The sequence below is a fragment of the Pholcus phalangioides genome, unplaced genomic scaffold, assembly GCF_987345545.1.
Source record: "Pholcus phalangioides strain wild (caught in Gottingen) unplaced genomic scaffold, Ppha-v1.0 ptg000007l_1, whole genome shotgun sequence".
NCBI lineage: Eukaryota > Metazoa > Arthropoda > Arachnida > Araneae > Pholcidae > Pholcus > Pholcus phalangioides.
In genome coordinates, this window is record NW_028301600.1 from 64,467,789 (window position 1) to 64,494,995 (window position 27,207).

The following is a 27,207-nucleotide window of genomic DNA, read 5'->3' on the forward strand; positions in this document are numbered from 1 at the left end:
AGTAGTCCATTTTCCCACAGAATATTCAGCGAAAAAATTCCCTGCTCGTGCCAGTATCATAGATGTGAGGAAAAGAAATGACAGGCTCAGAATTGGCGATTTATATGCCTCACATCCAATCACTATGCGGTATTTGTGAGTCAATTAGGAAGATTCAGGAAGAAAATCAGGAAGAAAAAAAAACTTTCTGGAATCAACCGGTGACGTAAAAATTTCCAATTTTTCAGACTTGGCCAGCTAAAAGTTTAATCTAAAGGTAACATTTCTACTAATTTTTCATTCAAAATTTTTCATTTCCAAAATTGAAATGTAGAAAACTCCTTTGAATGTTGATCAAGAAACATAATACAGTCGAAGCTCGTTATAACGTCCTCCGTCGTTTCGTCAAAAATTGACCGGGTGGTCGTTATATCGAAAGAAAAACATACATGATAGTTCTTTATGAAAACATTTGAGACTTATCCTACCGATCGTTGTAATGGAATGGTCACCGTAACGGGCGGGGGTCGTTATAACGAGCGTCGACTGCATTTAAATATTATTCTACCGTTTCTATATGGTACCTGTTGGGCTATTTTCTACTTTTGTTTTTTACTTCTACTGTAAACTTATCAAAAGTGGAAACGTTCCCTTTTGAAAATCATTTACGTATGTTCGAAACTAATTCCATCGTTAAAGTATGTCTTGCGTTTTTTAATTGGCAGAGAAGGCAGATGAACTGAGTTGAAAGAAGTATGGAGAAAGAAAGTATGTATATATATATATATATATATAGCATGAATCTAGAAAGGTGCAATTACGTACGGACACGATGAAAACGCATGGAAGAAATCTCGTCACGTCTCTCACTAACCAACAGAAAGTTCGACGTTCATGAACCATGTGTGTGTACGTACGAGTATGTATGAAGGTGAGTATGTATGGAAGAAAAAATTCTCAAGACCATCCTTTTTTTACAATGAGTGGAAAAAAAAAAGAGTTCGTGGGTTAATACGTTCTACAAGCTGAAAATGTTTTGTTTATGTGCCCAGAATAACTGACAGCTTCTGAAAACGTGGCAAAAAAAAACCGTATTGCTATTTAATGAAAGATAGAATTTGAAATGAATCGATGGACGTGTAATTTTTTTTCCCGAGCTGGAATTTCAATAACTATACAGGAAGGAATTTCCAACTACTTGGTCACTAATTTTATTTGAAAACGTATATCATAAATACAAGTATCTATTTGATAGATAGTTTTTTTTATAATTTCAATACAAATTTTTTTCTTGGGAAGGTTATCGTTATTTTGAGGAGATTTGTAATTCAAATTCGTATAGTTGACATTTTATTTCATTCTGACCTGACAATACGCAGCTATAATCTCATTGATCAAGTAAATTCGTTGAAAATTTGTATTTGCGAAGCTAATCTCTCTCTCTCTCTCTCTCTCTCTCTCTCATTTAATCAGATCTTTCATACATTCTGAACTTGTCAACTTCGGTTGTTGATTGATGGGTGGAATTGGTTTCGGTGGCTCGAGTCACTGATTTGTTTACGACAAGAACTTCTAGGTCTTCACCAAATTTTTACAATTCACATCGTAACTGATCAGCATCATTGAACAAGTGACTGTTTTTTATTTACAGTACCCTATGGGAAATACATTTAACTATCAAAATTAGTCACAGATGTATTGGCTCAGGAAGCTCTAAATCAGAAAGAAAGGAGAGATATGAAGTTCACGCAAAATTGAACTCTGAAAGACGTTTTCCTCAGCTAACGATGATAGAAATATTGATTTATTATGGATACACTGGCTGAACATATTAAGAAAAACCCTGGTGAATGTACTATGAGAAGTCATTTCATGAGACCGTGCGAATGATGTTTGACCGTATGAAGTCCGATACGCATCGGAATCCTCCACATAGATACGACAAAATCATCAATAACTGATATACAGTATATCTAAAATTAATGATAACAGATAATTTGTCATGAAATAACATCACGAAGATGTTTCAATAAAGAGGTAGGCTGATGAAATGGCGTTTTAAAATATGGTTCGATGATTTTTTTACTTAGCCACCCAGGATTATACAATTATCTGAACGAAAGTTACTCAGCGGATATCACAGATTTCTTCATGGCCCACTAGTTTGAAAAGTAATCATGGCAATCTTGAATGATCGGAATGAGAGAAAAGCTCCACATATTATTCGCATTAATGTACGTAAGAATAATAAGAACAACGTACTGTACAAAATAAAACATTGCGAAAGACTTAGAAACTATCATCCATGTTAGCTTAAGCATATCCAGTGCGTGATTAAAAAAGTTCTATGGTAATACTACAAAGTTTTAGCAGAACATATTTTCTTATTTTATTTTATATTCTGTAATCCAATGTTTTTCAAAGTGTTTGTCGTGGCTAGCTGGAAATATTCATACGTTCGCCTATTTATGCTTTAAAGTGATTCTTTTATGAAACTGAAAACGCCTACTAAAATATTCCGGGGAGCCGCGGATGGCAAAAGTTTGAGAACCCCTGCTGTAATCTCATTGGGTACACCTTGTGATTTTTAAATTAGCCGGGATCTCCATTTCTTATGATATTGAATAAAAGAACTAAAATATAAAAAATAAATGAGGCTGAGATCATTTATACCAACAGTTAAAAATAACTGTCATTTTTCACAATTTAGTTGCACAAGCTCAAACCACTGCAGTGAAAAAAAAACCGACTTGATTAAATACCTGAAATAGCAGTCATTTTGAAATAAATCAAATATTCATTTATCAAATGACCAACTATTCAATCATTAAAAGAATCATTACATCCCATTTTTTACAGTATAATCAAAGGGGGCAGACTAAACGAATGTATATATATATATATAGTTGATTATATGATCGCTACAATCATTAGCGTGAACGTCAATGGGAAAACTCCTTTGTAATAATACGGTGATAATGATACATTTCGCTCATCATTTTCTCCTCCCTCATAAATGAAGTGCGTGTGTTTTTCAAGTTCAAGCAACAAGAAATCAAAAGAGTAACATATATCTTCGGCACAATCATCTCATTTTTATATTATTTAATTATATTAACATTGCCATTACTACTAGCAATCAATGCTGCTGAATAGTTCAACAAAAACGTAAAGAACTCTTATCAAAACAATCAAATTATGGAAAGTGATAAATACATGATAAAAAAATTCGATTTTTTTTCCTGTCAGCATATTCGTATACAGGCTGTCCCAAATTGTTTGCACAGCAGATATCTCTGTAACCGTTGACTTCGAAACATATTTTCAATTACAAAAACTTTTCAAATCACGTGCAGTTATTTAAAATCTCAAAATTTATTTGAGGGGTCATATACATGAAAAAATAAATAAATAAACTTTTTATAGTCCCCGTGTAATCAAAAACACAAATGGAAAGTTATTGCGCTGTAAAAACCATTTTACCCGCATTTAACGCTGTTTTTTTTAACAGATTTCCTCCGTTTTTCTAATTCGAATATCTCAGTGAATACTGCACTTAGAAACGTGGAAGTTTTCTTGTTGGACTCAGAGAGACAGGGCAACAACTTTCTATTTGTGTACACACTTTTGATTGTACACGGGGACTGTATAGAAAGGTAATTTCTTCATTTCTTCATGTATACGACCCCTCAAACAAATTTAGAGATTTATAAGTAACTGCTCGTCATTTGAAAACTTTTTGTAATTAGAAGTATGTTTCGAAAGTCAACGGTTACAGCGATAACCACTGTGCAAACAATTTGGGGCAGCCTGTATAATAGTGGGAATCTAGACTTATTTATTTTATTAACTATTGTGAAATTCATAAATATTTTATCTAAAAAAACAAAATAGCTGGTCATTAATTTTTATTCTACCCATTGACGGGTTTATAATGCCAAACACATAAGAACTTATATATTCTTCAAATAAACGACCATTTAATTCCAACCAAAAGAATTAAATCTTTTTTTCAAATTAATCATATTTTATTTTCTTTTAATACCAATTCTATTTTTTTCTGAACTTGCTGACATTTCTCAAAATGCCCGAAACCAATTTGCATAATAATAGAAAAAAAGACGAAGGTTTTTTGCTTAATAAGACTCGTGACAACTATGAGACAATTATCTCATAATTTAGTTTGAAGGAAAAAGAGATAATGGAAAATGGCCGTCATACATTTTGTTTTATTATTTATTATTTTTATAGTTATTAGATGTTTCAGATACCAATTTTATGGTTTTAATGAAAAATAAATTTGATTAATTTTCAATAATTGCTCAACGATATTACCTCTCATATCAATAATAAGATTATAATTTGTCGCAGTTTCTAAGAAGTAACTTCTATAATATATTTAGGGTACTCTTGTTGAACATTTCTGATAAAAATGTTATTATTCTCTGCTGGTCTTATCATTCTAAACCACATTTAAAAATCGATCTATTCTGTTATCGTTATTAGTCATTCGTATGATTTTTGTGACCATCGATCTAATGAAATTATTGGACTTGTCAGTATTATAATGCTCCCTACATGGAATTTTCGATTGCTTTCAAATATCTCTACAACACAATTTACATGTTTTTTAAAATCAGTTTTTTTTACTTTTCGATGCGTGTATCAAGCATCTGCTAGATTTATCTTCATCTATTCATAACTAATATTACAAGACATGACAAATGAATTGCCAATTTTTTTCGTGTTTTAAGTGATGTCCTTAAACTAAACATATTTCAAATTGTTGAAGTTTTTAAAGTAACTTCTCCAGAGCTTAATTTGGTAATTTTATCTACGGCTAATAGAATCCATCGATCTGACAGGATGACATTTTTTTTGCATGTCTTCATTTAATATAACTCACATAACCCTTTAAGCCCGAGCTCAATCGATCGTGCCGGTGAAATACTTAACAAACACACACTCATGTGAGATATAGATGGCTTTTTTCTCAGCCAGGGATATCAAGGAAACAGTTATTTTCCGGATATTATGCTGAGGTGAGCTCGAAAAGAAAAGTCATCACGTCTCCGCCGGTACTCGAACCCAGGCCCTCTTGCATGCTTGCCCGGTATGCAAGAGGGCCTGGGTTCGAGTCCCGGCGGAGACGTGATGACTTTTCTTTTCGAGCTCACCTCAGCATAATATCCGGAAAATAACTGTTTCCTTGACACACTCATGTTTTCAAAAATTTCCTTTTCGTAAAGGGATAAAGAACCTGGTATCTCAAGTAGTGGGCCCTGAGTCAAACAAGGGCTCCAAAATTATTGAAGGTTTTCATTGATGTGCGTGTGCATACATTTTTTTTTTTTGTCTCTTTTTAAAAGTTTGGGCCCTTGGCCCTCAAACTCGTTAAAGCTGCCCCGCCTGCAATGAGAGAAAAAGAATAACTGTTGAGGAGGGGCTGGTTGTGATCACGTGACCCTCGACGTACGAAGCCTTCTAGACTAGGGCAAGTGGAAATACCAGGTGCTATTTTTGAAATAAAGTGTGTGACTTTAGCATATTGAGCTTTGCCAATTTGGAAACTTATCACCTTGGTTGTAATGACTCGACAACTTATCGCTTCCTAGCACTATTAATGCGCCCATTTTCGAAGTTTTTGGCTAAGATAAATAGAAAATCCAGTGAAATTAAACTATTTTTTTGCCAATTTCTAAAAAAATTCAAAATTCATGTCTGGAAGAATAATTTTCGCTTCCATTAATAGATAAGACCTAAATAATTATAGGTGTAATAAGGTTGAATTTTCGAACGAAAAATTATGCGTAAATTGGACCTGGAAAAAAGTATGCGTAAATTGGACCTGGAAAAAAGTATGCGTAAATTGGACCTGGAAAAAAGTATGCGCAAATTGAGTTTTTTTTGGCATTGAAGGGAATTATGAATCAGAACTTTAAATATACTTCATCACTCCATTTAGCTCGTAAAAAAGCACATACTTTTGGGCCCAAAACATGGTTTCAATTGTCTCATTTGAGAATATAGTGAATTTCGTGAATTTTGTCCTTTTGCATTAAAAAATTAATGGACTACAAAGTTGGTAGGCCTATGCATTTTCTCACTCATCATCACTCATTATTACATGAAAATCAATGATGTGTGTGATGCGCAATTAAAAAAGTTTCTTTTATATGACAAAAGAACCATTTAAAGTTATTGCGTATGCGTGACACAATCAAATTCTTTATTTTTGCTTCATAGCCAAATGGTCTTCACTTTTGAAAAAGCCCTCGTATGTCGATACATCACCTATTGACATTAATAACAACCTACACTCCATGTTGCATTTCACGTGCTATTTCTGTTTTCTAAATTAAAAAGTGAAAAAGTGAATCAAATCCCATCCTTTCACACTTTTGTTTTCGTGCATAACAGTAAGGTAGTACATACAGATCATCAACCGCTAAAAATGACTATCATCACTCACGATTGTGTGATCGGAAACAGGAGGAGAAAATAAAATAAAAAGGTGAATGATATACTCTCTTATTTCACATTATGCAATCAGAAATATGAACGCCTATAATCGGGTTACCGCAAAAAAGGAAAAAAAAAATACTGGTTATGCTATTATCTTTACCCGCACAAATAAATATCTACTGAGTGCCAACCGCACACTCAGACACATTTACGACAAGCTTGTGCAGTGGAAAGGAACTAACTATTACGGAAATGAAAACAATGGAGGAGGAAACCATTCCAGCAGGCGTGATTTGCTGTATTGAAAGGTGGTAGGAGAAATCTTTCGGCCGAGTTGTATTATAGGTATACTATATACATTACAGATGCTTGTCGCGCACAAAATCGAAGACGTTGGCAGTTGCTCACGTAGTGCGTAGCCGTGGGTCTTCGGGACAAATACTTATTCTATCTTTTCCTTTTCTTTTTTCGTCTTTGAATCTGGGGTGAGAGGGTTAATGAAAGGAAAGGGAGAGGAGGACCAACTGCATGCAGCTAGATCCGATTAGATTGGTGCACAAGTTATTGAACCTTGTGCCGCGACTTCTGCCCCGAAGCCTCATCTGGTGGCCTCTGATGTGAGGACCCTGCTTCTCTTCTGCACAAAAAAGTTGTTCTCACGGCGGCGCTGCAGACCAGAGGGGTCAAGATCAAGAAAGGCTGGTAAAAAGAAAAAGAAAAGAACGAAAAAATACATAATAATAATAACCAACCAGACGAACACCCGGTCTTCGAGTAGCCACGCGTCCATCTTCGTTCATTCGAGAGATTCCGGTCGTTCCCGTTAGACGCGTTTTGCGCGTGCTCTCAACACGCAAGCTAATCCGATACCAAGCAAAAGAAATGACAAGGTCGATTATAACTTGAGACCCATTTTTACGAGCTTCTTAATCGTTATCGATTTGAATGTCCAATTAGCATCCTAACCCATTGTTTACAAGCGTCAATTGGCTGAGCTGTCAGATCCAGCGGCTGATTTCCTCTGGCGAGAAGAAAAAACTAAACAAACAAAAACGCTTAAGGCTTGAAGATGTAATGATGTGAATCCTTTTCGGCAGATTAACTTAGGTGATATTTTGATCATCTAATTTACGAAGCTAAAAACGAAACGCTGCAAATGCCAGCCCTATTGTTCTGCAAGGATTGCGTACCCTAAAACTGATGAATAAAGAAAAACGAATCTAATGCCGTAGCATCCGAAAATGCAAATAGCATCTGAAACATCGTCATCTTCAGAGCACACATTTTAAAATTAATATTTTGTATAATTGTTTAAAACATACTCAATGATCAACGACCATATAAATCTTGTGTTCTCGCATATATTTAATAGATTTCCCAATACAAGGCAAGACTGAATTTCAAGCGTCAGCACCAACCTCTGGGTTTGTAATCTATAATTTCTGTACTTCTGAAGCTTGGTCATTGACTCATCACAGTGCGATATCATCTTCTTTCTCTCTCCATGAAGTGGACAATATGATGAATTGTAATAAAATAAATTATCTCTAAAAAAAGCGATTAATTATCGTTTTTCAGGTGCAATCGAACAAGTTACCCACACACACAAAACCAATAAAACACGAACAATGTTTTCTGAGTTTCTATTTTGTAGGTAAAGAAAGTAAAATATGTACTTGGCATGTGGACCGAATTAAGTAAGAAAAAAGGAAAGACGGATATTCCATCGTGAAGGCATGCGCCAATTCAAAGTGATACATATCTTGATACACTCAGGTTTTCTCGTCTCCTATCTTCTTCTTCTTCTTCTCTTTTTTTTTGTATTCGTACAGACACTTGTAAATACATAAATATACATAGAAACAGCGACACCCGCTGCTTTTCAGAGCAGAAGTAGCAACTGCAAAATTATTTATGTCTCGAAGCCATACATCACTCACGCACATTGTCCTGCAGTGCGATAAAATGATGACGGGGAGGAAAAACAGATATCTCGGAAACGAGATTTGCATTTCAGAACAGTCATGGAAAGGGCTGAATGTTAAAAAAAACTGCTACGCTAAAGTGACAGGCACAAACAGTGAAATTGTAAGAACGTGACAATTTTTTTTTCTCAAGTGAACTCGTTAAGGTTGAAAGTACATGAGAAAAGCTGAAAACGGATACCAAAATCGAATATTCACAACGCAAACTTATTTATTTTACAAGCGAAACTCTGCTTTTGCTGACAATGAATAAAAGAAAACGGAGTAAGGTAATATTTGATTTTTGATAAGGCAGAAAAAAAGAAGATATGTATAATGACCAAAGTGGACTATTTATTAGACTTGACCTGTACAGTGCCACCAACAGACTAACTATGTGAATTTACACGACTGACATCACATTCTATCAAGCATAGAATAGAATATCGAAAAAAAATTGTAAAACAATTTTGTTATGTCACACATGATTTATGATATAGGACGTGATTATTATTTTTTAAACAAAATACAAATGGTTAAAGGGTAGTTGAGTTTTCTATATGTAATGTCGTTTTCCTTCTAGATCAATCTTTTGAATTTGATTTTTTATCTGTGTTCTTTCAGTCATCAAGACTTCAATATTATTCAAAAGATTAGTGCAAAAAAGTAAAATAAAGATAAAGCGAAAATTGAGTGCTAACGCTTCAAGTTTTCTAATTCATACGAACAGAAAAAAAAAGGCAAAATCAAACTGTACCATGACTGTTATGAAGCTGTGTTTCGTGGATAAAAACATAAGATCCGACACCATTTATTCATTTTGGATCTGCATATATGCATAATGTACGTATTTGCTACACGTCTTTATCCCATTTAAAAAACTCACTTAACAAATTGATCTTTGAATTTAACATAAATGTAGCAATGACATTATTTTGTTAGAAAGTTGTCCCGAAACAATAATAATGGACCTCCTGATCATCATTTAAGCCTCGTAATTTAAGTTATGGTACTCGAGCGGCAAAAATACGCTATTATATTTTCATTCATGAAGAAAAATGCATTTTTATATAAGCTTCACTTATATACATACATACATACATACACACACACACACACACACACAGATATATATATATAACTTATATCTTATATCCCAAACAACCCAGTCAATACATCAAAATTCATACAAAACTCGGTTCGAGTTAGCCAATAGTAGTTTGACATTTCATGGACTATGAGCAAAATTTTGCAAAAATATTAAATGACGACAACAATAAAAGTGACATTTTCCCATCTATCATAGATTCATAGATTTCAGCACTGACAAAACAAAACAATGCGGTAAAACAGGTTGTTTTAAAAAAAATAAACATAAGACAAAAAAAAAACATCAACTTTTTTATTATCAATAGCTGTATGAGTTTTATCAAACCTATTTTCTTTTAAGAAAAACTTTTCAGCCGGACTGAAATTTTGAAAGGGGGAAATGATAATGCATCGATATTTCATTTTTGCAGCTCAAACTTGAATGAAGCGAGAATACGCGTATAATGCCAAAAAAGATAGAAAGAAAATTGTACGGTATATGCATTATATTATTGCTATCGAGAATAGATCAAACGTGTGAAACGAAGAAAACAATTATTTATACGTTCAACACTGCTAGTTAATTCAATGCAAATTACAAAGAGATAACATTTGGTGTTTGTAATTTGAATGTTAAGCACTCATTAACTAAATTAAAAAGTTATTGTCTTTCGGAAAGGTCCAACATGGACACACATGACTTGGTAAAATGCATCACCAATGGGATTTATGTCTCACAATTCGTATTTCTCTATGAATTGAATTTGGAAAGTGTAGGAGAAACAACTGCTGCAAAGTTTCTCAGAATTGACAGTGGAAATACTCCCAATGAGGTTCAGTGTTCTGTTTCCACGATCGTACTAATAAAATAAATCGTGAGTGATATTCATTCAAAAGCAGATTTTTAATAATAATCTCATCGTTCTTTGAAAGTCTTAATTATACAGTAGAGTTTCCATAGTTCGAGATTCTGAATAATCCAAGGTGTTAAAATTTTTCGAAATTCCTTCTCAAAATCTTTTTTTTCGAAAAGTTTGTTTCTTGGTCGTTACCCTGGAGTTGACCATAATTTTACACAGGCTTTGAGTGAAAAAGGAAAAAATAACATTCATATCAAGTCCCCGGGGCTGGAGCCCATTGGTCTTGGCAGGGCCGTCTTAAGAGCGTCATGGGTCCCCGGGCCAAATGGTTCTTTTGAGGCCCTACATTGCAAATTCTAGAAAATTTCAAACGGATCTCATTTTTGTGGGGCCCCTCTTCTTCTGAGGCCTCCGGGCCGTGCCCGGGTTTGGCCCATGCGTTAAGGCGGCACTGGGTCTTGGCAGTTGTGTAATGAATAAATTAAGCCAATAAATTAAGGGCGAAACAGGTAAGAGTAGGTTACTCACCCTCCCCCCCCCACTTATAATGTCGTTTTTTATTACTTTTCGGATAATCCGAAGTGGTCTCGGTCCCGTTCACCTCGGATTATCAATACTCTACTATAGTTATACCAGAGAACCATCAAGTGATTGTTATAACCCAGGGGTTCTCAAACTTTTTTCACCCGCGGCCCACCCCAATCAAGGCTTATCGGCGGCTCCCCAAAATAGTTTAACAAACAATCGCTTCGAAAAACCTTTGTCAGGAACGCCGCTTCACGGTGCCCCTACTTTGCAGCGCACGGTTTGAGAACCCGTGTTATAACTGTTAAAACTGTTAAAAATAAACTGTTAAACTGCATGCTTTTTTGACACTGGGGTTTAATTGAACGCATTAAAGAGAAAAAAATGAAAGTTAATGAAGAAAAAAAGAGAAAGGGTTTCTCAAAATTGAAAATAGTGTTATGCGAGTAAATATATTGATCACACAAACATATTATACAAAATCTCGCCATTTTTAGAATAAAGCACAAAATGAATTTAGTAAGAATACAGAAAAGTTTTTTTTAAATATTTTTGAAAACTATAAGTCACAGATTTTAATGGAGGAATGCAGGCGATCAAACCTCAGAAAAGAAGATCGAATCATCAACTTAAGATGGAAAATGATCTTCAGAAACATGCCGCAACCTTTTTTTATTGTGCCCCACAAAGGCAGAGACTTCGCAGAAAAGAGAGAACGGAAACAACATGCGTGCATAGATATACATGCATACGTAGTAGCCATTGCGTGAGTATGACATGAATATCTGCCTACGCAACCCTTACATGGATGATGCAAAGCAAACGTGTTCACTGAGATTCAATACACAGAAGGCATTGTTCCATAAGTTCCCTTTTACAACCAGCTTTTGATTTGTTCTTTTTTTCCCCCAGTGGTATCGTCCCTGGTAAAAATGCTAATGCACTCTTATTCCTGAATGATGATACTTCTTGGATATATCTTTATACGAAAAAAATGTTTCTGGTAGGAAGGGGCTGTAACAGCACGTATGAAACAGTTTTATTCACAAAAAAAAAAAAAAAAAAAAAAGATATTTCCACAAATACGATATACAGCTGAAAACACCCACTTTGTTGGTCGTTTGCGAAAGAGGAAACGGAATTACCTTGATAAAAATTGGTCTTTACGTGCTTCCTAGAAAACTTTTAAATTTTCGATTTATTTATTTTTTTTATTGCTAACGACACATGGGATAGAGTATGAAAATCAGATGTCGGAAATAAATTTGAATAAAAAAATGAAAAGTAAGTGTACCATACAGGGTATCTCAATGCGTACGCAACGTCAAATTTCTGCGTAAACCGATAGAGATCATTCAGATGAACATTTTGATATAAAACGTGGGATATCGCATTTATACTGTTCTACGCATAACATTTATATCAGTATTTTTCTTGATGAAAATGTTCGGTTTATGTGTATAAATTCTCAAATATTCGGATTTTTTTTATAATAGCGAGCGCAATACAGTCTTAGACAAGGTAGTTTTTCACTCGGTAAGAGGCCGGTTTTTTTTTCAACACTAGGCTTCAGGGATCCAGGCGAGATGGAATAGAATGAAATCACTAATGATATCAATTTCGAAATACGTAGATATGAAAAATACGTATAGTTCATTGTGTCGCAGAATTAATCGTGAAAAACAATCACAACTAGAAAAGTGAAGCTTTTTTTTTTTCAAATAACAACCAATAATTCTGTCAGAACGATTTATAGCAGTTATATGTTTTATTATTTGAAACGATTAAATTAGTCACTTTTTTCTTCTTCAAAAGTAATTTGGTCATGGGTGTGGCAGCCAAGGTCGATAAGATACTCGTCTCAAGTACCATAGGATGTTAGAGGTGTCGTGAGTTCGATACCCGACTTGTCCTTGTCAGGCCGGAACTGGAGGGTGGCACGGGGGCAACTGCATCGGGTGGCAAAATTTGGCGGGTTGGCAGTTTTAGGTGGGAACAGAAAAAGCTCCGTTATAAAATTATCGAATTTTAAAGTTATGGGGGCGGCAAAATCATGTTTTCCCGCGGTGACAAAAATAATAATTAGATACCCTGTCAGAAATTTTTCTGACGCGAGGGTACAACAGAAACGGCGACAACATGACCACAGAAAAATATTCCTACTGCAGTCCAACACCGCGGAGTTAGTGCGCCAACCTCTCGGCGAGTATAATAAAAAAAAAGAGGCAAAAATATCGAATGCTGCCGTTCGGAATCGGCAATAAATTGTAGGTCCTGGTCTAATTAGCCCTCATGTGCAGAAAATGATCGTGGTGCGACAAAAAGAATCAAACGATCATTTGGGCATTTTAAAATTTATTTGCCATTTGTGTTATCACAATTCTTATGACGCAAAAACAATTCGCACTCGAGCATAGAAAATGACCGATTTCGCCTATTCATATTTGAACTACGTTTTACACACAAAAACAATTCATTTGTACAAATCTGTATTTGTCAATTTTTTTTATGAATCACAATAATTTGAATGAATCCAAAAATACTAAACTTATATTCTAGCGATTAAATTTTTATTATGGATATTTCGTGAGTGCTGTGAAGTTAACAAAAATAACAATACAAAGAGTGATTACCTTTGGATGACATAAATGCTATACAGTACGTATGTTTCAATTTTTTTTAATTTGACCTATTTTTTCATGTCTTTTAGAAAAATACTAATACATAACACTGGTATGTTCTGCATTTTCCATTTGATTTTCTTATGTAGTATTTATATTTGTATTCTAAAGAATTTAGATACATCATTTTTTCAACTCAACTTTTCTGTTAAGCTCTATTGGTGATAATAGAACTCACGATGAACTTTTTATCTTATGTAAAAGAATGAAATCAAACAACAAAAATACAGAAAAGAATACTCTCAAACTCTTTTTCTGCTCTTTTCATAAAGAAAAAAAGTGTAAAATTTGCTCTGAGCACGAGCAAAGATAAGCAACGGTTAGCTACGAATATTGTTATTTTTTGAATTTCTTTTCAGATCTAGTTATGAATTTAAACGTCATACTTGCGTAGAGTTCAGTGATATGCTTACATTGGTTATATTTTTATCTTAATCTGACGCAGCGTGTATGTGACATGGTTCGGGGGTTGGAAGTTTGTCGACCCGTTAAATTTTAGTATCCAAGCTCAACATTTACAAAGAAAAACAAAACTTGTTTGGCTTCCTATTCAAAGAATGGCGTTCAAAAAAAAAAAAAAAAAAAAAAAACAACGGCTGAACTTTCAATGTGAGGGACTGGGCACGGAACGAAATTTTATATCTACAGCGTTTGTTTTGCTTTTTTCAGAGAACCATTGGGATTTGCTAGACACATTGCATAATGCGAATGACAAAAATGAATTAAATTGCACATTTGTTTTCTGTCATACACTGCAAATCTTTTTTTCATACCACAAATGGGATTTGTCAATCATTTGGTTTTCTTTTACATGCACATACATCGATGTGCACCGATATAGAAGTAAAAAAGAGCATCAATGAAAATTTTGGAAATTTCACCATTCTTTGCAGTGGTAATAATAAGTTGCATTAATAATTTTCTAGCGTAAAAGAAATACAAACATATATCATATTTGAAATTTCAGCTTCTATTCTTCAATCTAGTGAAGTCATAAGTAGTTCGTCTCTTTGAGTAGAAATAAAGCAAAAATGTTCATGGACAAAACATTAATATAGGTAACCATATGAAGCTCTAATTCATTTGGTGAAAGTCGAGACTGGCTCGAGTCGAAACTCGAGCATGAATGCCTCCAAAGCCGTTCACAATCGGCTTCAATTTGTAGGTTCCGACCTCATAACCCTCTGATTTAAGTTGATAAGATGAATGTTTGTGGAACAAAATAAGTTATTCAGTCGAAACGACTTGGGTCTTGAAAATAACGACTTATATAATAATCTGTCTTAAGATATTGATGGAATGATTTTTTTTTACGATTTTATCTGAAATTTAATACATCATATAACATATTTGTGTTTTTATATTTCTTTCTGACAGTAACAAAAAATATCGTAAGAGCAGTTTCGAATGAAATACAAATTTGATCAGTTTCTCTGCTAGGCAGGTGTGAGCTAGATTCACACTATTTTTCTCTTTTTCTTGGTCATTTCAAATCTTATTGAATCTCAACGCACTTATATTGTGCCTCCCAAGACAGAAAGTTCATAAACTATTCATTCATTTTCCCAAATTTGTTTTCAAAAACAACGATTTCGTACTACCAACACCTAACAAATTTGATCTCTGATATCAAAAAATAATTTATGCACTGCTCAAAACATTACATGTTTGACATAAGCTTTGTATCTACACTCATGTCCATAAATTAAGGATAATTCAGAATCACACGGAAATCGAAATCTAAAGTAAAAATTTCACCTGTAGAATTATCACACACATCTGCAAGAATGATATGCAAATTTCAGGAAGCCACCAGATGATGCCGATAGTACGTCACAATGACGAGAGTGTAAGAGGGGGGTATATAAGGAATGGTGGCAAAGAAGTGAAATTGTTCACAAGAGTTCTGTAAGGCACTCAGTGCCATAAGGAACAGAGGACGCATGTGGATGATTTTTTACATGGTAGAATTATCGGCCGCCTGGAATGTGGGCGTACTCAGATGGAAGTATCCGAGGAACTTGGAATTGCCCAAAGTGTCATCTCTAGGCTTTGGCAACGATTCCAAGATAACGGAAATGTCAGTAGACGTTACAGTACAGTTCGCCCCCGAGTTACAACGCCGAATGAAGACCGGTATTTGGTAGTAACTGCCAAAAAAAGCAGACGGAGCACAGCATCCGACCTGTCTCGTCAGCTATCTGCAGCCACGGGTACCACAGTTTCAAGGCAAACCGTGTACAGACGTTTGGGAGATATTGGTCTATATGCTCGCAGGCCTGTCAGATGTGTTCCGCTCACGGCAACTCACTGTCGGCAGCGATTAGCCTGGAGTAGAGAACATGCAATGTGGACATCGTCACAGTGGGCTTGTGTGATGTTTTCCGACGAGTCCAGGTTTAGCTTGCAGTCAGTTAGATCCACGTCGGACTTTCATATGGAGAACGCCAGGTACCCGTTACCACCAAGACAACATCGTTACGGTGGTGCAGCATTGCTCGTTTGGGGTGGAATTATATTGGGTTCCAGAACAGATCTGCATGTTCAAACCGGAACCATGAAAGCCCAAATTTATCGGACATCATTCTGGAACAACATGTACGTTTGTTTAGGGGTGCCATGGGCGCAGAATTTGTGTTTATGGATGACAACGCCCGTCCTCAATGAGCAAACATCGTAAACGAATGCCTTGAATCTGAGGATATAACCCGTATGGAATGGCCAGCATTCTCACCTGACTTGAATCCGATAGAGCATGTGTGGGACATGCTTGGCCGACGAGTTGCAGCCCGTCAACCACCTCCTACATGTGTACCGGAACTTCGGAGAGCATTGCTTGCTGAGTGGAGTGATCTTCCCCAAGATCAGATCGATAATTTGATACTCAGCATGCCTAGGCGTTGTACGGACTGTATTTCATCGCATGGGAGACATACAATGTATTAACCATCATACCAACCATGTAATAGTAAGTTTTTGTAAAGGAGATGTTTTACAATTGCTCCAAGGAGCAAAAATCGTAGTTTTTATGAATGGTATCATACATACACCATCGTTTTTGTTCTTTATCAATATAATTAATTTTTGTTTAATAAATGGGCTTTATGAATAAGTAACGTTTGTTTTGTTTCTGAACCTTTATTTGCCGGAGCTGGCATTATCCTTAATTTATGGACATGAGTGTATTTAACCATTATTTTGTTTGTTTTTTATTTTATGTGAAACTAAAATAGGAATATCCTTAGGAAACGTTTACAATGAATCGACTAAAGCGGATGGTACGATCAGAACAAAAACAAATCTTGGAAACTAACAGAGGTTTTAACAAGTTAGGATAATGAACATTATGTCATTTGTATAATCTTTACTGATGTACAGGGTGATTCAAAATTCATGGGACAAACTTTAAGAGGTGATATAAGACACCTAAACAAACATTTTTGATCATATAATGTGCGGTCTAATCGGAATAGCAAAGGCGGGTAGAGGATGTTTTTAAAGAGTGCTTACAACACTTCACCAAAAACAAATATCACATTTTCCCGACGGATTTGCTGCGATATGTGCTATAAACCATTAGAGGGTGCATGCACCTTCGGATTGGATTGGAGTTTGTTTTTTTATTGCTGAAAGGACCATCACACAAGGTTATGCTGCGCCAAATATATATATATATATATATATATATATATATGAATTTTCTTTCCAAGCGACAAATTTCTAAAATTGCCGAAATACCAGGCCTCACCAAGATTGTAAAAAAAAGGAAAATGCAGAGAAATTTTTACCTCCAAACCAGAACAGTCAGAGTACGAAAAGCACAGTCAATAAGCTGTGTTGCGTCCGCTAACGAAAAACATTGTACGTCATTGATCTTCAATACGTGGTCGCCGACTCTTAAAGCCCCATGGCGTTCAGCCTTTCCTCGTGGCTCAATCTGAAACAAACAATTCTGTATTTTAAACATTTTGTACCAAATGACACGAAAAGTTTTGCGAATAGAAAGATTAATATAATGAGCACACACTAACATACGTAATTTGAAGTTTTTATTTTATATTTTATTTTGAATGCTTTTTTAAATAGAAAAATAAATAGTGCGCACAATATATATATATATGTAGAGGGTGATTATAAAAAAACTATCCCGACATATGGGCCCCTAACTATCATACCATTCACAGAACTGAATGAAATTTTGGCATAAGGTATTTTGATGTATGCGCTCAAGAATGATATGGAAAACAACAGTGTCACTCTAACAGTTACGGTTACAGTGAGAAAATTTCGAAAATATCAAATGGCAACACCAAGTTTTTTGTATTGGAATGCGATCTCCATTGTGAAAAACCCTAAACAGCGTTCGAACGGCAACTGTAGCATGAAAATCACCGGCGGTAGATAGGCTAAAAGTGAGGACAACCAATAAGGACAGAGAAGCAGCATAAAATAAAGCATTTTATTGTGTTTCACAAATTTTCCACATGACCTTGTGGAGGACTAATCAGGCTGGGATCTCAGCAGAAGAAACGGTGTGACGAATGAAACGAACATTAATGCTCTGGTGCACGGCAAATCCTTTTTACTTTTTCCTTGCCTAGCTCCGGGGATTTTCGTGCTACAGGTGCCATTCCAACGCTATTTAGTGTTTTTTAGTATGGAGATCGCATTCCAATACAAAAAACTTGGTGTTGCCATTTGATATTTTTGGAATTTTCTCACTGTAACCGTAACTGTTAGAGTGACACTGTTGTTTTCCATATCATTCTTGAGCGCATATCTCAAAATACCTTATGCCAAAATTTCATTCAGTTTCTGTGAATGGTATGATAGTTAGAGGCTCATATGTCGGGATAGTTTTTTTATAATCACTCCGTATATATATATATATAATATTATAAATTTAAAAATTATAATGATTATTTGGTTATAGTGAAAAAAGGGATATCGAAAAAACAAAGTTTCAAGTTATATTCAGACAGATTTCCACTAATTCAAGGTGAAGTAAAGTCCTTCCACTCTAATGAGCGTACCATGAATACCAATTGCTAGCATGCAATACAATACCAGATGGCTCAACAGATCAAAAAAGAATTTATTCACTATCTCAAATTTCTAAGGAACCAAGCTTGTGTTTTTAAATAAAAATGACTCGAAATGATAGTTTTTCCTTACAAATTTACCGAGACTTTGTGACCCTTTTCCCATTTAATAGGCACGCTGCAATATTTTCCGAAAATTGTCTCATCTTCAGACTCTAATTTAGGAACCGCACATATAAAATTTTGAACACCAATGCCTATTTTTTAGTCACCATGGTCACATGGTTCCTGGGAAATGTCAAGCCCGGCAATTCCATATAAGTACATAGAGCCTCATCTGTTAGAAGAGAGATGCACAGAAAATGCAATTGGTTATTTCGTTGAAATACGAAACGGTGAAAGCACCCTGTATGCTTATCACATGGGTAGAATTTTCAAGTTATTCTTTTACAAGATGAACTACTGATCATATTTGCACAAAATAAACACATATTACGTAGAAAATGAATACAATGTTTAGCAATCATGTACGCGAAATGCAAGATCTGATGAAACTTTACGTTACTTAGGCAAAAATAATATCAGGCAACAAAATCTCTCTCATTCAACTTAATCTGCTACAATGTGGGCTCCTAGAAGTGGCCTCCACATGATGCCACTTGTGAGTCTTTTTGGATCAATTTATGCGCAATATCCAAACTAGTTGGGATAGGTATAGACATCTGACAAGATTGTGTTTTTTTTGTATCGTTGAAATCTCTTTACATTCCAAATGTATTAAGTGTATGGTTTAGGGTAATTTTATGCAAAAAATAAGTGTTTTTAAATATAATTCAGAAACTTGTTGAGGCTAGTTTTTCTTCCTAAAATGAAGATCCATTACTAACACTTTACATACCCTTAATATTTGATGACTTAAGAAATATTATACATCAGACATTGTTACTGAATAGTAGATTTAAAAAAAAAACTGCAATCGCAATGCAATTTTTTTCGTTAACCTCGTTTTTCCGCATACATCTATGCTCGACTGAAAGTCAGTTTTGAAAAATATAAGCCAAATGAATGAAGCAGAATAAAACTGCTCTTTGTTCGTTACATCAAATAGAAATTTTATACCTACAGTACATAAATTAAATTATAAATTAGCAAACTAAATGCCAAAAGAATTAAAAGTTTTCATTTTGATTTTTTGTTATCTTTCTAATACTCTTTTTTTTTGTAGAAATTGATTGACGTTTAATTAGAAATTAAATAGAATCAAATTTTTTTCATTAAAGCGATCGAGAAATTTTGTGGGTTATAAAAGCATGCCATAAAAGTATATGCGTAGCATATGAAATACGATGAGAAAACCAAAATCTAACACCATGCTTAAGAATAAAAAATTTCACGAGCATTTCAATCATTCCAAAACAAACTCACCCCAAACAGAAACTCACCCCATAGGCTTCAGAACGATTAGCTTCTGCACACATATTAGGACTCATCAAATCTGTCAGCTTTAGTAATGAGAAAAATCAACTGATAGACACATTAATGAAACGGTCGCATTGAAAATGATTTAAATGTCTAGATGATGCACTCAATTACCAAGAGTAAACCACCGGTCACGACAGCTATTGCTTTTCTGCTAATATGTGTTTCATATAGTCGAGACCAATTAGCACGTTCATCCAGAAATGCGGTTACGAACCTGTGTGTCAAGTGATCCACTCCGGAATATCAGTTAATGTAATCTTCACAATCTTCACTACGGAACACGCAAACCCTCTAACGGCGCAGGACATCATTTCAATCCAGCAGATCATCTGGTTGGAATCTCAGAATAATCACCCACGGATATTATAATGCTGCGTCCATTGTTACGAGTAAAACATAATTAAATGCAGTCACGGATGGATCTTTTTTTCTTTTTTTTCTTGTGACTCAAGTGTTCCCTAGAACACAAAAGCATGTCGAACAACAATATTAACAGACAAAATTGTCGTATGCTGCAGTCAATTGAATCGCATTAAATTCTTGTTGTGTTTGTATCTATTATATACACGCTACTTGAATCACGTTCAAATAAGAACTGCCAGTTGTAACTAGTTAATAAATTATCAGCATGCGTAACCATTTCAACGAAAATGACAAACCTTATCTTTGTGAGCGATGAGGTAGAACAAGAAAGAAAGAAAAGAAAACAAGAAAATTGCACCGTTTAACAAGTAATATTCCAAGACGGTCGGTTGTCATGTTGTCGGAAAACTAGATTAATGGAACATTTTTCTAGACATTTGATAGAAATGGAACCAGTTTATTTTAATATAAAATTACAAAAAGAAGATATTTTTCCCCATATACATATACAACTAATAATGCTAATTATGAAAGATATCGGTCACATAAATGTGGCATTTCTGAACTTTTTTTTCCTGACAGGGAAAAAAATCAGAGAAAAATATGGAATCAGAGCAGAAGAAAGTTGAAAGATTTCTCGCGAAAATACAGAAAAGTAGTGAAAGTTCACCAACTAAGTATTCTTTAGAAAGAAGGATCTGTGATACGTGGTGCTTCCTGTTTTCTTTTTTTTTTTTTAAAGACTATAGTACACTGGCATAATTGAGTTACGAGTGTCTCGACTTGCGAGTAATTCAAGTTACGAGCTAAAAATATTCGCTAAAAACTTGAGAGTGAGGTAAAATTGAATTGAAAAAAAGACTCATTTGATTGTAACTCGGGGTTTTTAATCGGTCGAAACCAATTGCTGCATCACTCTATACTGTAATGTATTTGACTTGGACACAAGAAAAAATATTTCTATTCTGTACTGCGGTACTGTAAATTGTTGATTGAATTTTTTACTATTATTAATACTGTGGAGATGTAGAACGGATTAGAGATCTTCATTATTTTCAATGAAAATTTGTTTCGGGAATAGAGATTTTGTAAGAGCCAATGTGAAAATATTCGATTTCCAGCTATGTTCTTACCTTTTGGAATCTTTACGAAATAAATAAAAAACAAAAACTATGTTCTCTCAAACTAATGTTATGCCAAGCTAATTCTGAAAATAATTTGAAAAAAAAAGTAAGTATATGTATCGAAGATAAAAGAAATACTATAGGGTAGGCCACCCCCCCCCCCAAATCACTTGATTTTTTTTTTTAAATATACCATTGATTTAAAAATCCCGAAATTTAAATTCCATTTGCTCTCCATTCAACTTCGACTATATTCAAGTGAAAATAACCTAGTATGGTATACATGTATATATTGTAGGAAAATATAGTGCGCTATATGAACTTAGGTACAACTACACTATAAAATATTTTCAATGCTTTACAACAGGGCACTCGGTTCGCCTGATTTGTCAAATTTGTTGAAGCAAATTGACAGAGTTTGAAAAATTAGCTTGTACGATTCCAAAACAGAATAATATTCTAGAACTTTTAAGTATAAAAATTAATGAAATTTAAAGCTAAGGCAGATTCATTTCATGATTTCATCTTTGAAGAAACATTGTATCCCAAACGTATGCTTCAGATTGGTGGCCGGTGCATTTCAAGTAAATGAAACGACAGACAAGAGCCATTCTTCTGCATCTGATTATTTTCCATGTTTGTGATTTAGTACAAAGGTATCTTTGAAATAAGTAGTAAAAAAGTGGGGAAATAATTCTTGCCTGAAAGCCTTTAATTCTATGCCCTAAGTGTTGACTGGAAATAACAATGTATGTTGCACCATCATAAATACAGTTTTACTCTGCTCTATACTCGGTTTTACTCGGTGCTGATCTATGCCTCCCTCCAAGCGAAATGCGATAATTCATGAAATTTTCGAAACTTCTATATGATATTGCATTCAATAAATCCGTTGCAAATTACCTGTATCAATGTTTGATTAAATAAGAAATTTAAGAAAACTTCGGCTAAAAAATGGGGAAAATCGGGGCATTTTTGCAAAATAAAAGTCGGGGATGGAGAAACCCCCCCCCCCCCGAAACTGTCCCAGAAAATACGAGACAAAAATGCGTGACGTATGGTATTTTTGCCCTTTTTTTAATTCAGAGCAATTAAAAAAAGGGAATTAAAAAAATAATAATAATAATAATAATTTAACTATATCACCCCTCCCAACAGTGAGCTCTAGATCCACCCATGACTGTTAATATAAAAATTGGAAAAGTCTAGCGCTTGCTCATTTTCACCAAAACTAGTTGAATGGGTGAAAGCAGGGACGTGTGTCATTTCAACTTTTTCCGGAGGGGGGGGGGGGCAAAGAACATGTACTGAATGTATGTGTGTGTATATATATATATATATATATATATATATATATATATATATACCATTTTTAGTGTATTCTCAAAAGCCGGGGGGCACCCCCCTGACCCCCCAAATGACGGGCCTGCGTGAAAGAATAAAAACGTGTAAATTAGTGAAAAAAAGTGAGTTGACTGTTTATAAAAGCATTTTTCACATTCAGTTTATCCCCGAAGTTAATTCGAGCTCTGTTACATGATGTCTGTTACAGCTCTGTTGTCACGATTTTTCATATTATTGGCATAATATGTTCATATTTCTTGTCTTAGAGTTTTGTTTGTTAGTTTGCTCGTTATGTTGAACTAAATTTGCGAAACTAATCGAGAAACATGCATGCTTAATGATTAGCATGATTAATTTTGCTTAGAAATAAATGATCGGCTAATTTATAAATAAAAAATTTCGATTTAAAGCTAATTAATCTGATTTTTCTTTTTTTTAATCACATTTTTTCCATACCCTACTCTGTAGCTCTTAGGTGAGCCGTAATTCAGATACAGTATACGGGAAATGTATCCCAAAGTTCGGTGATACCTCAAGAGTTCAGTTGCACATTTTTCAGAATTCAACGCCCTTGATACGGGTATTCTGTCTCTCTCTTGTGCCAGCGAATTTTAATTCAATCACTCTCAATTTCTTGAACTTTTCAAGAGTTGTAGAAAACTGCAGCACTTTCCAAAATTTATTTAGGCATAAACCTGTATATCACACACACACGCGTAAACTCAGTGAACGACCAGCTACCGTAATACCTGGGCTAACCGATGCTTTTTTAGCTAACGAAAATTCTTTTCGTGGTTCTGCAGCCTTGACTGACGAACGTTTTATTCAATATGGATACACGCGCTAACAGGAGACAGCCGCGTTAGTGAGCCAATTTTCGCATCAATCATCATCAGAATGACTGTCATCGCGCCCGATTAATTCATATTCGCTTTAAAGTAGAGGAATGAAGAGGCCGCATCACACACATACGGGGGGGGGGGAGGGAGGGGGACAACTACGAATCTGACACTATTATGTACATAGTGTAAAATAAAAAAAATCTTCCGTTTTTTTCACCTTGATTTAAATTCTCTTCATTTAATTGTGAAGCTGTCCATCTTAGTTTTCAACCAATTTTTTTCCTATTATGTTGCTTAGTGTTGTATAATTGATCTCAACACAATTATAATTGATTTTAATCTATAATGATTTGGTCGCATTTTTACAGTTACAATTGCAATTAATTTCGATCCTATGATACTGAAATGTGTGAAATGCACAAGCATGTTCTGACTGAAGGAGTAGCTTAGTACTCATATTAAACATAAATGTTCTTGCATGATTTGCTTTCACTGCAGACCAGTGAGGTGCTTTTTACTAGTTTCGTAATAAACTTTTTGTAGCACTGCGTTTTAGCGATCATAATGGATAACCCTGCAATTTCAGATAAAGTTCGTACTAAGTATTATGGAGAATTTCTCATAAAATTATCATTTCTACCACATTACAGTAGGTAGTGCGCTATAAAACTAGTGAGAACCAATATAGATGAGGTAAATATATATATACATGTGAAACACATAGAAAAATAAGTACACATTTTCCCAGAGAAGCATCGTTTCTCTTGTTATTGTCACGCTTGAAAAGATATTGTATCTAACGAAACAGATATCTCATTTGTAATGTCATGGTGTGGGAAGAGGGAAGAGATGGTAATTTACACGAATTCACCAAAAGAACCTCACATCTAAATTATGAGCTCACAGTTTATGACATCCTCGCGCAGGGAAACTGCAAACATGGGGGCCCACTCATAGGCTCGGGCAACAGATATGCAGTATCATAATGACTTGGAACACGCAGAAACACGAGTAAGCGAACGTATGCTAAAGTGTCAGTGGTGTGTACATGCATTACAATGTCATATGTAACGGGCGTACGCACACGTCAAATCTATAGTTCGAGCCTTTCGTTTAATGACCAGACATGCCCGCGTCAGCGTAACCGGTCTGGACAAAAATAAGTGGTACCATTAAACGTACCGGCGGCTACTTCTAGAACCCGTCGCCCTAAGGCAGGGCTTGAAATGGAAATCGTCTAGTCGCTCACTACCAAAGGAAGCGAAAAAAAAAAAATCGTTCGCCCCTAAGGCAAGCAGTAAATATTACCTCTGATGAAGTTCAGTTTTGGTCTGTGTTCTCTGCAAGCACGAGCCGCGTGTTTGGACATTTATAATAAATATTATTATCCTAAGAAACAAAATCAAGTTATGTGAATAAAAAAATATGACTGAAGTTTTTTTTTTTTTATCAGAATTTAAACTTTACACAGTAAATGTAAATGGGAATCAGACTTTGAACTACCTACTTAAACTCTGTTTTTGAGTCACTACAACTACCAACTAATTTTACGGTTCTTAATATGAGTTACTATTTTCGTTGCTCATGATAAATTTTATGCATACAGCAAATGAAATACTGTATATTGATGGAAAAGTATAATTGCTTTTTTTATTTTTTTTTTTTGGAAGAAAAAAATTTCGTACTTGAAAATGTTGCATGAGATGTTTATCTTTTCTTTTATCACTTAACGAGTAAATGCTTTGCCAAATGATTTATATGAGGTTCAAGTACGTTGATCCGGCGATAGAAAAGAGATAAGATAGAGAGATACATGCGAAAAAAATAAATGAAATGCGTCGCTGACAGATTTTTCGCTGCAGGCTCAATCTACAAAAGATCAACGTAGCTTCCCATTTTAAGAATTTCAGTAGTGAAAATTGAAAATATCACAGGGTTGAGAAACTGCTTTTACTTCGGACACCACTAAAACTAAAACATAACATCTTTCTTAAACAGAAAAATATTAGTATGTTTTGTCACATCAGGGCCAAACAATTGTCATGGTAATTAAATCTGATTAACTAATTACACCAGAACCTGCTTTTTTGAGCCAAAACCGAATAAATACAGCGATGAATGAACCAAAATTCGAATTAAGACCAGCTGTATCTAAGACGAACTTATTACCGTCGAACTTGGTTAATTCGAAGTCCAAAGTCATTGGAAAAAGTTTGAATTATCAAAAATTCTAATTACTCAATTAATCGCAGCTTAATTAATCGCAGCAAATTGCAGCTTAAGCATTAATATTCACATAGGATAATAATTATAAATGATTAAAATTTGATTAACAGTTAAGAAACTGTTTCCTAAATTCAGTTTTTGTTTACTGTATAATTTGTACTTTCCGATACTTTCCTTACTCTTAAAATGATGATGAAAAGTTTTAGATTTTGAACGGTAAGCCTCTTGATCCATAAATCGAACAACGTAATTCGTATCAAGTGGAAAACGTTCTCGAAGAACTCTAGCTGAACAGTGTTAAAATGGGCACTAAATTATCAAAGAAAAAACACTTGAAGTTCACAAATTAGCATTTCCTATTCTGACAATTTATATTTGAAATAGCTCACTCGTCATTCAAGCATTTTTGTTGGATTCATTCAGCACAGATAAGCTTTTTATGGAATCAGATCACGGAGTTTTGCTGTTTTCAATCAACAATGATAGTTTTTGTTGTCGAACTGAGTTGCTAAAAAAATAAATCCAACGCGGAAAGCAAATTAAATTCTGACGTACGTTTTAGCATACAAAGAGTGTGTTCAAAGATAGAAGTACTCGGTTTTTTTTATCAAAAGTCTATCATAAAACATGGGTACATCTTACATCTTCAGGACTCTCTACACATTTCTTTTCACGTTGCTCAGCAGACAGAATGAAGATAGTAATTTGTGAATTTTAAGTGTTTTTTCTTTGATAATTATCACGATAGTTCGAACCAGAAGTCAAGACCAAAAAAACGGCATCTATAATGTGCTGCAATTGCGTCAGAATTTCCAAATTATTTGTATTTTTGATCCTCAAAGATTTGTTGTATAACAACTTGGTCCAAAGAAACAAAGTTTTTCCTCCAACGTTGAATAATCCAAAACATTTGAAGAAAAATCGAATTAAACAAGAAATTTTAACGTTAAATTAGACAGAAAACTCACAAGGGGAGCTCGTAAAAGTTCGAATTATCTAAAATTCGAATTAACTAAGTTCGAATTGACCAAGTTCCACTGTACTAGACTGCTATGTGGAAAAGAAAACTTCTAATTCACACAAAACTATATTCCGCAACCATTCAGAAAAATGCATTTTATAGTTAAACGTAAAGAAATAACAGCGTACATATACCGGTTAGATACAGTGGAATTATTTGGATTCTACTCCATGCAACTCCCACGAGATCGGAATTCCCAA

At 34.7% G+C, this 27,207-nt stretch overlaps 1 protein-coding gene across 2 annotated transcripts in view; it reads right to left on the reverse strand.

Annotated features, from left to right (window-relative positions):
* The window catches only part of LOC149085627 (uncharacterized), a 143,575-nt gene that overhangs the window by 99,517 nt on the left and 16,851 nt on the right, over positions 1-27,207 (reverse strand). For both annotated transcript variants that reach the window (XM_089233781.1, XM_089233782.1), the window contains exon 2: positions 17,352-17,500. In XM_089233781.1, coding sequence (XP_089089907.1) covers positions 17,352-17,500 — 149 coding nt within the window. The remainder of the gene's footprint in view (positions 1-17,351; positions 17,501-27,207) is intronic.